Source organism: Neurospora tetraspora, assembly GCF_033439725.1.
Source record: "Neurospora tetraspora strain CBS 560.94 chromosome Unknown B0H65scaffold_1, whole genome shotgun sequence".
Lineage (NCBI taxonomy): Eukaryota > Fungi > Ascomycota > Sordariomycetes > Sordariales > Sordariaceae > Neurospora > Neurospora tetraspora.
Genome location: NW_026944383.1, coordinates 3579996 through 3592839, shown reverse-complemented (window position 1 = coordinate 3592839; position 12844 = coordinate 3579996). Strand labels below are relative to the sequence as shown.

At 53.6% G+C, this 12844-nt stretch overlaps 3 protein-coding genes across 3 annotated transcripts; all 3 read right to left on the bottom strand.

Moving 5' to 3' along the window:
• Positions 1-511: 511 nt before the first annotated feature.
• Positions 512-2589, bottom strand: B0H65DRAFT_554529 (uncharacterized protein). The gene is made up of 2 exons (XM_062830005.1): positions 2198-2589; positions 512-2125 (listed from the first exon to the last, which is right to left on the bottom strand). The coding sequence occupies exons 1-2, from the start codon at positions 2268-2270 to the stop codon at positions 942-944; spliced, it is 1257 nt and encodes a 418-aa protein (XP_062686374.1). The 5' UTR covers positions 2271-2589; the 3' UTR covers positions 512-941.
• Positions 2590-2895: 306 nt separating this feature from the next.
• Positions 2896-5951, bottom strand: B0H65DRAFT_450381 (ELMO/CED-12 family-domain-containing protein). The gene has a single exon (XM_062825998.1). It carries the CDS (start codon positions 5542-5544, stop codon positions 3226-3228), a length of 2319 nt encoding a protein of 772 aa, XP_062686373.1. The 5' UTR covers positions 5545-5951; the 3' UTR covers positions 2896-3225.
• Positions 5952-6714: 763 nt separating this feature from the next.
• On the bottom strand, positions 6715-11373 carry B0H65DRAFT_544273 (C2 domain-containing protein; the record flags this gene model as incomplete). Its single annotated transcript, XM_062829279.1, has 4 exons — positions 6715-8034; positions 8097-10762; positions 10825-11125; positions 11182-11373. 4 exons carry the CDS (start codon positions 11371-11373, stop codon positions 6715-6717), a joined length of 4479 nt encoding a protein of 1492 aa, XP_062686372.1.
• Positions 11374-12844: the final 1471 nt, after the last annotated feature.

Here is a 12844-nt window from a genome sequence, read left to right as displayed (position 1 = left end):
GAAACAACGTAAAGAGTAATACAATAGTCCCACTGGGTATAAGACGAGAAGACGTGTCCCAAAGAAAGGGTATATACCAGAAAGCGACGTGTGGACAATTTGGAAAATTGTAAGGTAGGTAGGATGCAGCTAGGAGCGCAGAAAGGCGGGCAATGGCAGATGCGTAAGGGGGCTAGGTACTTGACGTACCGGTAGAGGGGAACGGTTATGGGGAATCTTCAACGAACCGCGTCTTCAACGCGGCATGTCGTGTGTTCATCCGAAATAGGAAATTAAGTGAGCCGGGGGTTAGGGTTATAGGCCCAACCCGAAGCGCCCCCTGGTCGCTAGCCGTTTATTTTTTTCCCCAGTCTCGCGCTTCACGCCAAGGGACTTCGGCGCTAGTTATAAAGTGCATATCAGATCAAATCTGCCCGATCCTGGACAGTTTTACGCGACTCTTTTAATTCGACGCGCCTTTCCCCCGTGTCCGTTGTCCGGTTCAGCGTGTCCTTGCACTTTCACATCGGCCCCTACGACAAAGTTGTCCCAAAACTCGAACTTCCATTGTGCAGTTAACACCATGTAGCTGGCAGTATCGTGAACCCCAAACCCGTCATTACTTCCAATGCATATGCTCCAATGAAACCAGTGAGCAGTGATGCTCTTTGTCAAACCCAGCACCCGTCAGTTGTCCCAACTGGAATATGCGGAAACCTAAACCAATCCGTAGATGGTATCCCAACCAGAAACAAAAAAAAAATTTAAAAAAATCAAAAAAATCAAAAAAAAATCATGGACACCTACACCTATGGGTAGGAGTTCATGTCTCCCCCGAGATATCAAACCCCAACTAAGTCCCAACACCAGCGGCAGTAAAAATCTCCGCCATGGCAAGCAACCAATAAATCCTCCGTGAATTTGCGACCTGCCGCCTACCCCCAGTTTCCCATCTGTCCCCTCTACGCTCCACCCTCACCACCATCAACACAACCATCAACATCAGCAAACAACTCCCCCAACCCATTCCTCAACGCCCTGACCTTATCAGCAGTGGCTCTCCGTTCCCTCTCCAACTCTTCGATCCTCGCCCTCAGCTCAGCCTCCTTGGCTTCCTTAGCCTTGAGCGCCGCCCTCGTCATGTCGCGACCGCGCTCGACGCCGCGCATGCGTAAAGCGTACGTGTTGAGCTTGTCGCGGATGACTTGACGGGTTGCGTCGGAGACTTGTTTCTCGTTTGAGAGGAGGTTGAGGATAGAGGTGGTGATTTCGTAGTCGTCGCCTAGCCCAACGCTCGTGGTGGTGGTGAGTCTACCGCCTATGGGACTGTGACCTAAGGTCTGGCTGGGAGTTGTCGCCGCCGTCCTTGTTGTTGATGATGGTGGTGGTGGCCCCCTGGTATCGGAGAACTTGACGCGTTTGGCTGCGCCAGGTTCGGACGCCGCGGTTGCGGTGTTCCCTCGTGAAGTTGGGGTTAGCATAGATGCAGAGACATCGTATGTCCGCTGCGGGTTCGGGGTGCGGGTGCCGAGGTGCTGTTGCATCGCCGCCGTTGTGTTGCCCATTCGGGCTTGGGATGAGGCCGGCGCCGGTAATGGGACATTGTTCCCTCTGTGTTGTTGTTGTTGACTCGGACGGGGAGGACTCGAGTCTACGATTTGAACCAGCTGCCTTTCCACGTCCGACTCAAGTTCGCCGTACTCCTCCTCCTCTACCGTAGTCGCCGCTGCCGCCGGGCGCTTCCTCCCGGGGGACTTCACCGCCGATAACCCGCGTTCTTCGTCGTCCATGTCTTCTTCCTTCACCTTCACACTGTCCATGTCGTCGTCAACCGGAGTTGGATCTTCATAGTAGTCGGAATAAGGACAGTCGGCAAAACCCCAACCTTCACCATAAGGAGGAAACCAAGGAAGTCTAGGCATCACCTCTCTCAAGTCCGGCACGTACTCGGACCGCTGTACTGGCCTCAAAGCGGCCTCCCTTTCACGTAGTTCCGCCATCTCCGCCCAAAGAAAGAAGCCGCACTGGCCAGGGATCGCCCCAAGGTCCCGGGGCTCTCGACACGTGTAGAAAAACCTGCCCTGATTGGGACCTTCCTTCTTGACGTGAAGTCGGATTGCTGGTTGCGGCCCATTTATACAACTGCCTATTATGTGCAAAGAGAGGTGTCAGTGAGCATGCGTTGACAAGTTTGCGGGAGTTGGGATTCACTACTCACAGTACCACCTTCCTTGTTCTTTGTTAAAGAATCCGGGATAAGGATTCTTGAAGAATCCGTTACCTCTCCCCATGGTATGGTATAGCCACCTCACGCTACACCCTCTTCTTACCCCGGGTACCGGTCTTTGAACTTTGGGGGGGGCTGGATGCCCCCGGATACCTGTTCTCAATTTGCTCAGGTCTCTCGATGGACGTCACCTCATATGTCGTCCTCCTGGTGAAAATACCTCGTCAGCCTGTGAGCGACGTTGGGAGATTGAGTCGCAATGATTCAGAGAGGAATATAGCGGCCGTTTGAATATAGGTAGTTAAGACGGCCGATCTTTCTTTCCCGGTGTTCTGAAACAAACGATCAACAAAGGTCATTGTCAAGATAAAGTGAAGAACGGTGACGCAACCAAGAACTTGACTGGCATGTGCATGAGCCGCATCAAAGAGCACCTCGTCGCTTCTTCGGCCAGTTAGCTGTTAGGTACGAGCGAAGCCTGCGCAGTGTGGTCTGTATTAACAGTTGCTTTACACTAACAGGCTTACCCCGCCTCTATAAGCTCCCGCTGTAGGCTCTGCAGGAAGGTGCAACCGTACAGCCACGTGCGCCTATTAGAGCTGACGGAAATCAGGGGCAAGCCCCACCGTTCCCGTCTTTCAGCGATGTTTCTTCTTTGGTCTAGACCTCTGACAACAAACGGTACATGCCTCACAAATATAATTCACGGTCATCATCTGTGAGAATGAACTGGCATAAGGAGGGATTAGGTCCAAGAATTATCTTTTAGCAACTATTACTATGGTATAGTACAGTATAATCAACCATCAAACAAACCGAAAGCTCCGCGGAAACTAAGGTACAAAAGGAAGTTAAGAACAAGGTGAAGAAAAACTGAAATCGTGGGTATAATTTTGAAAATGATGAAAGAATATGGAACAAAACGGGGCGCGTGTGAGTTCCAACGGAAACACGCCTGTCAAAGGGGATGGAAATGAAGGGGGATGATGATACGGAAGACAGACCCAAAGGTCCAACCATCAGATCTCATAATAATAATCCTCATCCAGCCCCTCCCGACTAGGCACCTGACCAGCGCCCGGAACCGGTCCATTATCGGCCGCCTCAGCCCTAACATTAAGCAGACGTATCTTGAGACCGTACTCGCTCACCAGCGTAACGAGCTTGTTAGTCTCGGCCGTGATGGGCGCCTGGTTGAGGAGCATAAGCAGACCGTCCAGCCACTCCGAGGCCAGACTATGGTTGAGAGGATGGAGCGTCAGGATCGGCTGCTCCTTGGTCTTGCCTGCAGCAGCCAAACTGGCCAGCTCCGGCGAGAAGTTCTCGGAGAGGCTGTAGATCGTGATTTTTGTCGTCGACTTAGCCGTCGCCTGCGCGGCAGAATTCGCGTCCTTGGTGAGACTTGTTAGGCTTGAGGACGCCTGGCTTCCGGTCTCTCCTCCTGCTGCGGCGTCGTCCGCATTGGAGACGTTTGACACCACGGAGCTGATGGAGAGCAAATCAATCTTCTCCGTCAAAGCTTCTAGACCGGGATCATGTGCTGTCTGCTCTGCGAAGTCGGCGTAGTGAAGATATCGCCTGTTGTGCGAGAGTTTGGCGAACCGCCAAGGCTGGGACAGCCGGCTACCCTTATCTTGCCCGGTTTTGAGGCTTTCTGACCTAGAGTGGTTTGAGCGATGAGGCTGGGGCTTGGAAAACCACGAGCCCTGCAAGAGACAGCGGATACGCTGCTCTTTGACGAACTGCAGTGCTTCGTGCTTGAGTTCTTCGCGAACCTGGAAGAGATGGGGACCCCACTGATCCTCAAATGAGAGCTCTAGGAGATCCATCTGTAACTCTCGTAGTCTTCCAGAATCATACTCGTGCAGATCATCTTCAACCTCCAGTACGTCCTTGCTTCTACTGGCCTGCCCAACCACTTGATCGATCAAAATCCGAACTAGCTCTGCCACCTTGTCGAAGTCATATCGAGTCGCCCCAGTCGCCTTCCACATCCGGAAGAAGGCATGAAGTCCAGCGGTATGCAGTCGTGACCATTGAAGCAACAGTGGGCGGAAGAGTTTGTCGTGTGCTTTGCCGCCCCCATCGATAAGCTGGTAGTAGCCACCGTTCCTGATATCGTCCAGATCGCATTGCTCAACCTCAAAGTGTTCATACAGAATCATAGTCACGGCCAAACTAGCTCGCGCCACGGGGCACCGTTCGTTGAGCGGCCTGCTGGACTGCTCGAGCAGCAGCTTCTGGAAGCCATCCTCGTTTTTGCGCACGTAGTCCGTCAGGTCCATCATGCCCAGGAAGCCGGCCACTTCGAACTCGGATGCGGGTGACTCTGTCTCGAAGCCCAATCTTCTCCACTTCTCGGGGTTATGTCGTCGGCTTGATTTCCTCCCTGCTGCAGTCTCACCGCCGGTTTCCTTCTCTCCTTCTTCCCTGGCTACAACTGTCGCGGCCGTTGATGGTCTCCCCGTGGGGGACAAAGTCGTCATGCCTCCGTTGGCCTGCCGTCTCTCCGGTGCGCTCGCAAGATGTAAGCCCTTCAGCGCTCTCCTGTGCTCTGGCCGCTCCAAGTCCACCCTTACCCCTCTCCATTTCCGAAGCAGGACCTTGGTCAGGGTCTGGAACTCAAGTAATGGGTGCGCCAGATCCTGCAAAGACGAGCTCTGCATGAGATTGTACACCGCCTTGATCAATCCCAGGTCCTGGAGCTTCTTGATAAACTTGGACCACTCCTCACCAGGAGGCACTGTCCCCTTTGAGCTCGACACCAGCAAGGTAGGTCCATTGTCGTTGGATACCGCATCCCGTATGAGCGCGTTGATCAGCATCAAGGCATTGGCGCAGAGGGCGTGGTCCGCCGATTGCAACTGCATGATGACCAGTTCGAAGAACTGCGGGTACACCGCGACCGCAGGCTTGAGCGCCCTAAAACCAAAGGTGCCTGGCGTGCGTGGCGTGCCTCCGTGGGCCGTCGATTGCGAATGGCTGACTAGGCCGACCAAGATGGACATGGCGCCCCGTAGGATGTTGACGAGCGGGTTGGTAACAATAAGCTCGACCACGCGCTCGACAAGCTCTCCCGCATTGGGGCCCTCGAAGATATCCCAGCCCATGTCCACCTCGAGTAGTCGACTCAAGCTCTGCAGCGCATATGCCAATGTGTTTCCGCCGGTGGTCATAATGAGGCGGCGTAGGACCACGAGGCCGCCCGAGGCGATGAAGACATCGGCGAAAGCTGGGTCGTTGATCGACGACTGGAGCTTGAACACGGCCATCTTGCGCGCGGCATCCTCGTCACTAGCGAGGCGCGACAGCAGCGCCGGTATATCGGCCTGATCCATCGTGGGCAATACAGATTTTCTGGTACCGGCGGCAACCGCGAATGGTTCGGTTAGGCGATTGGCGTGTGTATCGATCGCGGTCGGCTTCACGACGTCGTGGAACACTGGGTCCCGTCGTCGGGGATACTCGAGGGCTTCGATGCCGATGCTGTAAGTCGTGGTGCCAAAACAGAGGTGATTGATAGGTCGCGACGTGCCAGGCTCTGATCCAAACGTTAGAAGAGGGCAAAGGTCATGAAGAGGTCATGTTTACCGGACTGGGATGAAGCTCCAGTTCTTGAACACTTTCACAATCCAGCTGGAACTGGAGTCTTGAGGTTTGCGCGTTGCGATGTTGGTTGGGAATGGCCTGCCACTCGGGATTGTCCAGGACGTTACAGCGGAGTGCCCCTGTGGGTCGTCGGGTGGGTACCGGTAATGGGAGCCACTTCTGCAAGGGGCGCTAAACTGCACCCTTTTAGGGGCGACCCCCTCCTGCGGGACGGGAGCATGTGGATCGACCACGAACCACGGCAACTTGGGGATGGAAGTCACCTACCATGTCACCCCCTGATGAAGACGGGACTAAACAACGGCATGGCATCACTGGACACTTCATTAGGTTATACATTTCGTCTCTTTAGCGTTGATTAACCGTTTAAATGTATAGTAAACCGGACCGAGATAACAAAAAAACAAGTGTGGGTTGAAAGAAACTTCTGACATCTTTTTTACTTCCCAATTCCTTTCTGTCCTCATCCTGTCCATACGCCTGCCGTTTGTATCATATGCTCCAGACGCAATTTCCGCAAGAACTAACGTTAAAAACCCACGTGTGATCTTGCGGCAAACGGTACTTCCTCCCGGACCCAGCTGGCCGGTAAGATCTCTCTTCAGACGAAGCGCAAGTAACAGGATGCGGACCGCAATCAAAGATTTCTCCAACGAAGCTGACTATGTTATCAAGGACCGTTAGAAGTCTTTTATTGTGAGATGGTAGCACTTGTAGATCGTCAATGCAAATTGTACTGCAAAGAAGGTATCATTGCTGGCCAAAGTATCCTACGTAGTGGCAAGTTATTCGATACGCCCTAATTATCCCCAATCATCCCTTCAGACCTAGCCAAACTAAGCCACCGTTTAGTCAACGCAGACTCCTTCCAAACGACACAGGAGAAGTACATAACCAGATCAAGCACCATCGCGGCTAGGGGATCTAGCGCCCTTGCTCAGGAAGCTCCGCCTTAGACTAGAAGACTTGGGGCTCTGGTCGGGGCTAAGTGCACTAGATGGGTCCTGGGCACTCTCAGACGGAGCGAACCCGCTCTTGAGGTACACTGTTCCGCTTCCAACCTTCAGCGCCTTTTCTTGTCCGGAGTTCGACTCGTCAACAAAGTAGACGCTCTCTCCCAGATGATCATCGCTTCCAAAGGTGTGATGCTCCTTGGCCTCAATCTTGAACTGCGAGTCAGGCGTGCACTGGATATTGAAGGTTTCGTCGAATTTGACAGTGCCGCTCGAGGACTTGCGGTGCTTGGTCTTGCCAACGGCCTTTGACTTCCCATCCTTCATTTGTGTAATCATGACGTACACATCTGTAGAAGGAGGATACCCAGAAGCAGAGACAACCGTAAAAGAGGCCGTCCCTGATGATGCTCCAGGGAACATGGCGCTACGAACAGAGGATGCACCCACACTCATTGTCCGCGCGTGATGGAGCTCGTTGGCCGAAGAGCCGTCAGCTTCTGTAATAGCTTCCGATCGCTTCAGGCCCGAAGCAGCCTCTGGCGCATTAGTGACGATGGTAGGAAGCTCGACCGAACTATTGGTGCTATCCGAATCATCGTCCCTCTTGGTGTTACTGCGGAAGCCACGCTTGATAAAGGAGGCGCCCTTGCCAACACCGTGCCCAACGGCACCAACGACCGCGGCGCCACCCTTCCGAGGTACGCCTGCGACACCTGTAACGAGCTTGCCGGGGACAGCAAATGTGCCAACCAGTGTTGACGTTCCTTGTCTGGTTCTGGTGACATAGTCGGGGCGGAAAAGGAGGCGAAGGCGGAGCACGCCCGACTTGCCGTCGAGAGTAAGCCGTACTTCTTGTGCTCTAAAGGGCTCGAGCTGACCGAGGTTGATGTCCGCAGCACCAAGGAAGTCGGGCTTATCGGCAAAGTCCCAATCCCACACAGTAGCCTTGAAGGTGGCTGCGATGCGGCTTGGAACCGGCACTTCGAAGAACTCGTTCCAGGTGGGATTCAACGTCTTCTTCACGGTCTTGGACTTAAACACCTCCTGACCGTTGAACTCGAACTTGACATAAGGGTCGCTCTTGCCGTTAGAGTCGGCAGACGGAAGGTTCTGGGCATCCAAAACATCGACGCGAAGATGGCCCATGTTGTTGATGCTCTCACTGGGGTCGAGCTGCATCCGGACTGGAACGTACTTAAGGCTAACCTTGATCGAGTAGACCTTGCCATCCTCATTCTTGAGTTTCAGGGTAGTTGGGTTGTTCTGTATTGTGACTGTTAGCCATGGTCAAGAATTTGAATTAGCCCGCTTGCGATGAGACTTACAAGGCATTGCTTGAGGGTGTCAAGGGTGTTTCCTGACAGGCGAGCAAGCGTGTTCTCCTTGCCATTATCCTCCTGCTTTTCGGACCGCTCATTGATCTTGATTGTCAGCTTCGAGAATTCTAGCTCACGAATGAAGCAATCGCCAATCTCATCAAAAGTGTGCGTCTTCGTCCTTGAGGTCGAGGAGACATAAGACGGGAAAGCATAATCATCAACGCAAACCTCAACGCGGCATTGGCTCTTCGGGAGTTCGGCCTCCATGAGCTTGAAGATGATCAGACCGGATTCATACTGCAGCAGTTCCTGTGGGTTGAGGCGAAGCTTGGGCGGCTCCTTCTCGTCCCTGGATTTCCTCGAAGGCGCGATAGAAGTGGGAGTGACCGGCGTCTTGGGTGTAATAGGTCTCGAAGCCCCGCCATTCTCTGGCTTGATGCTGTCGGTTCTCTCCAGAGTGGAGGAGAACTTGCCAGCATCGGAGGATCTCGGAACATCCAAGGACTGCTTAGGCTCAGAGGACTGGTCGCTCTGTTCGTCCTTTTCATCATCCTCCGGATCAGCAACGTTGAGGCAAGGGTAGAAAGCAACCGTGTACGAGAGAACACCCTTGGCAACGCCCTTTCCGTGCATGCGCAGACCATCCTGATGAAGATCCTTCTTCTCATGAACCAGCCATTCACCAGTCTCGGGGTCCTTGTGCATGTAATCACCGGCGAAGATCTCGGTAAGGCCTAGACTCCTGTCTCTGCCCATGTTCTCGGCGTCCATAACGTCGAGCTGGAGGCGCTCCTTGGGAGAATGAACCGGAATGTAGAGAACTTCGTCAAAGTCGGGGTCGAGGTTGTTCTTGTGAGTGACAGTGCGACCACATTCGATACCAGACAGCAGAACTCGGACATATGGATCAGACTTGCCGAGCGCTTCCACGTTGCGTAGGGACCTGCCATTGATGAAGTGCAAGCGCAAGACACCGGCCGGCGTGGTGTAGCCGCCAGTGCTTCCAGCAGCACCAGAAATGGCAACCGGCTTCCACTGGGCCATCATCTTCACCCGACCAGTCTTGGCACCAGCGAGGTTGTACCAGTCCTGGCCCTTGGCCATGAGCTCAAGCATATCATCTAGCTTAATCTGGTATGTGCCCAGAAGTTGATCTCCGGCAATATCGCGATCATCCTTCAGGGCAACACCAAGCTTAGCGTGCTTGCGGTTCGTAATCAAGATTTCCTTTGAGCCGTTGGGCCAGACAGGTTGGTTTGTGCGCTTCATCGTCTTCGTCTTGTGCACCTCCTTGCCGTTGAGTAGAAGCATTGCGTAGGGGTTGAGCTGGCCAACCATGCTCTTTGATGCGTCGAGTTCCTTGGCTTGTTCAACAGTGAAGCTCAGAATACCAGTGTTTGACTCCGGGGGAGGTTCCACAGTGCCATCGGGAAGCTTAGTCTCCTCAAGCACGGGGAAGAAACGGATATCACAGGACACAGCGCCACGAGCCTTGCCATCGTACTTAAGCTCGAGTCTCTCGTTCTCAAACTCGTTGAGCTCTTCCAAATTCTCGAGAGGGAAGGAGGCGACACCAAGCTTCTTGTCTTTTCTGAAATCGTTGAAGTCAAAAACATCGATATCGAGGGAGTCGTTGAAAGAGGAGATAATGATATAATGCGTTTCGTTCCAGCGAGGATTGTCGTTCTCCTTGATGACCTTGGTTTGCGCAAGAGGCTGCCTCTTGCTGAGGGAAAGGACGGCATAGGGATCAGGGGTTCCAGAAAACTTGTCGGGGTTCTTGAGGCCTTGCGCACCATGCAAAGTGATAGCAACCACACCAATGGCTCGGTCGACGGGTGTACCAGCGAGCATCTTCGCCACCTCGATGGGGAAGACATTGGGCGCGTACATCATTGGTGCCAACGTAGCGTGAATCATCTCCTGGATGAAGCTCTCAAGACCGGGGATGAAGTTGATGTCAAAACCGAAGGTCTCACCTCCGAGAGGCTTGCAAACGTAATCGATCTTGGGTCTCTCCAAGAAGCACATTTCCACCTTCTCGATGTGAGGGAACGCCATCTGGAACTTGATTTTGAGGCGCATCAGACCAGAAAAGGACATGTCCTCAACGATAACATCGAGACCCTTGCTAATCATGGCTTTTCCAACTCGGATCTCCAGGACAATCTTGGGGTTAATCTTGTTCTGGAGTTGGCGTGCAGTCATGTCGGCGGTATCATTGGGGGTGAAGCTGAACATCCAATCCATGATGACGACCTCATCTTCGGCCTTGGGATAGGTCTTGACGTGCTCCATACGAGGCGACTTGGAGCCCAAAGTGAAAGTCTTCAACTTCAAGCTGTCGAGGAAAGCGGGGGTAGACATGCTGAGAACCTGGTCGACAGAGTTGACGACGGTCTGGGCGAGGACGGGCTGGTAGATGGGCCAGAACTTGACAAGGAATGAGTTAATCCATTCGACGGATTCGTTATCGGTTTCCAGTTTCTTGAGGCCTAGCTCCCGCGTAATATCGTCTCGGAAGTTTCGGCGCACCCGGCGAATAGAGGTTCTGTAATAAGTCGAGCAGCAAGCCATGATTATGAAGACCCAACCAAGGCCGCCTCCCAACACTGCTACTAGCCAAGATGAGAGGCAGGCGAAAACAATGACGGCCACGTTATGGTACCATTCTATGAGATTACATGTTAGAAAGCTAGCACACCGAAAGCATATCGTTTGGCCTTTTGCTTACCCCCAAAGTAGTTCTCGGAAAGGTTCGATTCTACCCATGTTGCGTGGTCCAGCAAATCCTGTTCTTCTTCGGGGTCTTTGGGCCAGCCGAACCTCGGAGCCCAGCCGACCTTCTTAATCAAATCGGCTTCAATTTGTTCAGGGGTACGGTCATCCTCGATGACCTTTCCATCGGCAGTGGTCGGGAGGTCGAGGGCGCCGGCCTTTGAGGGTGGGGGAAGGTCGACATCGGCCTTGGTTCCATCGTCGAGGTCGGAAACAATAGCTAATCCTTTCGGTCGCCGAAGGCCATCTGGAATTGCCTGTAAAGGTGTCAGGTAGGAGCAGTAATGATGTTGCTTGAGGGCTAGGGACGTACCTCTCTGGCTTGTGCTGCCTTCTCCGCTGCGCTGGCATTGGGGTCGAAGGTGAAGGCAGTGATGCCGAGCTGCTGGCTGTCGGCAACGATCTTCTTCTCGGCGTTTTCGGCCGTGACACTGCTGTTGGGATCCTGTGCAGCTTCAATTGCGCCCTGTTGCTTCAGCTCGTGTGCTGATTGCTGGGTTGCCATTGTGTCTGACGAGAAAGCAGCGTCAGCAGCCTGACTTGTAGCGTCGCTGTCGTTGTATATGCTCGAAATTCCGTTTGTGTAGTCAATTTGTCTGAGCTATCGAGAGGTGTCGTCGATATAAAGCTGGAGGTCCCGTCAGAAAGGCGCAACCCTACTGTCCAGGACAGATGGCGTCACCGGTCGAGGACGATTGGCGCTGGAGAAATCGAGTGGCTGCAGGTGCAGTGGCCGGGCAGCCGAAGCAATAATGGATGAAACCTATAGGGGTGTAGAGAGCGGGAGAAAGTGCAAAAAGATGTTGGTTAGAAGAGAGGGGGGTAACAAGGAAACCCAACCGGTCTCCTTGGAAGGGTGTTACAGCCAAGGTACACAGAAGTTGGACCTGTGCTCCCGTGAGTAACTGAATGTTTGGAAAAGGGCGGAACGGAGACGGGAGACCGGAGAAGAAGAGAGGGAAATAAAAAAAAACACTAGCGGACCGGAGTGACGAGGCAGCAAATGCTTTTTAGGATGGAAGCCGCACAACCCCCAGCTGGGAAATGGCTGAAAAGGGTCGAACGCAGCTCAAGTGTGGAGGTATCCAAGGCTCGGGATGGGTCCTGCTCGTGTGCTGCTCGTGCTGGCGCAAGCTGCTGTTGCTCTCCACGGCCCGGGCCTCTCCACGCAGCCTCCCAACTCCTATTGGCCGCGTCTTGGCGTTCTGGAACTGGAGATGCCAGCTAGAAGGGGCATCCTGGGCGCTCTGTCAACCTCTTGAGGAGAGCTTCACGCTTTGCTTCCATCTTCACATTTCACACTGCTTCGAATCTGGCGATGTGGTAGCCAGCCAGCTGGGAAACGATCAAACGCTACGTCAGAAGGTCGAGCTCCGCTCCCGTCGAATGAGGTCCACACAGGCAAGGCACGGCGGGGAATGGTACCGAAGTGGGAGCTTCTGCGAGGTGTGATTGGAAGCGGGCTGGGCGGCGGGTTGCGACTTGGGGGGAAGAAGTGCAACGCTCCCGTCAAAATTTGGAGATGCGCTCCAAGACTCCCAGCTTGTCTCGCTTGCGTGGCTTCATCGTCGTGTACCTGGCTAGAGCCTAGAGGTAGCCCAAGCCTCAATTAGCCCAAATTATGTACTCTCATTTTCTCTCGTCTAGATCCCCCAACATCTCCGAGGAATTTTATCGGCGTCTGTGTTAGCCCGAGTGTTATCACATTTTGGCATTACTCGCAAAAACATGGGAGCTTCCAGGTTATAATGGCGGTGCTAAGAGCTTCAGGTACTGGAGGTACGTACCCCGCAGATCCCAGTCCACTTATCGCCGCGCTTGCACTTGCCAGCTGAAATGTGCATACTCTAGGCGTGACTTGCTCAACAGGATCGCCAAAGCGATCAGGGAACGGTGAAGCGCGGACAGGTTCACGGCACAAATCAAAGTTCGGCAAGCAAAAACAACAGAGATATAATACGGACAAGTATGCTTTG

Coding starts and splice junctions, on each gene's coding strand:
- B0H65DRAFT_554529 (XM_062830005.1), bottom strand. CDS start 2,270: ATGGGGAGAGGTAACGGATTCTTCAAGAATCCTTATCCCGGATTCTTT. Junction 2,126..2,197: donor AGAACAAGGAAGGTGGTACT/GTGAGTAGTGAA, acceptor TGCACATAATAG/GCAGTTGTATAAATGGGCCG.
- B0H65DRAFT_450381 (XM_062825998.1), bottom strand. CDS start 5,544: ATGGATCAGGCCGATATACCGGCGCTGCTGTCGCGCCTCGCTAGTGAC.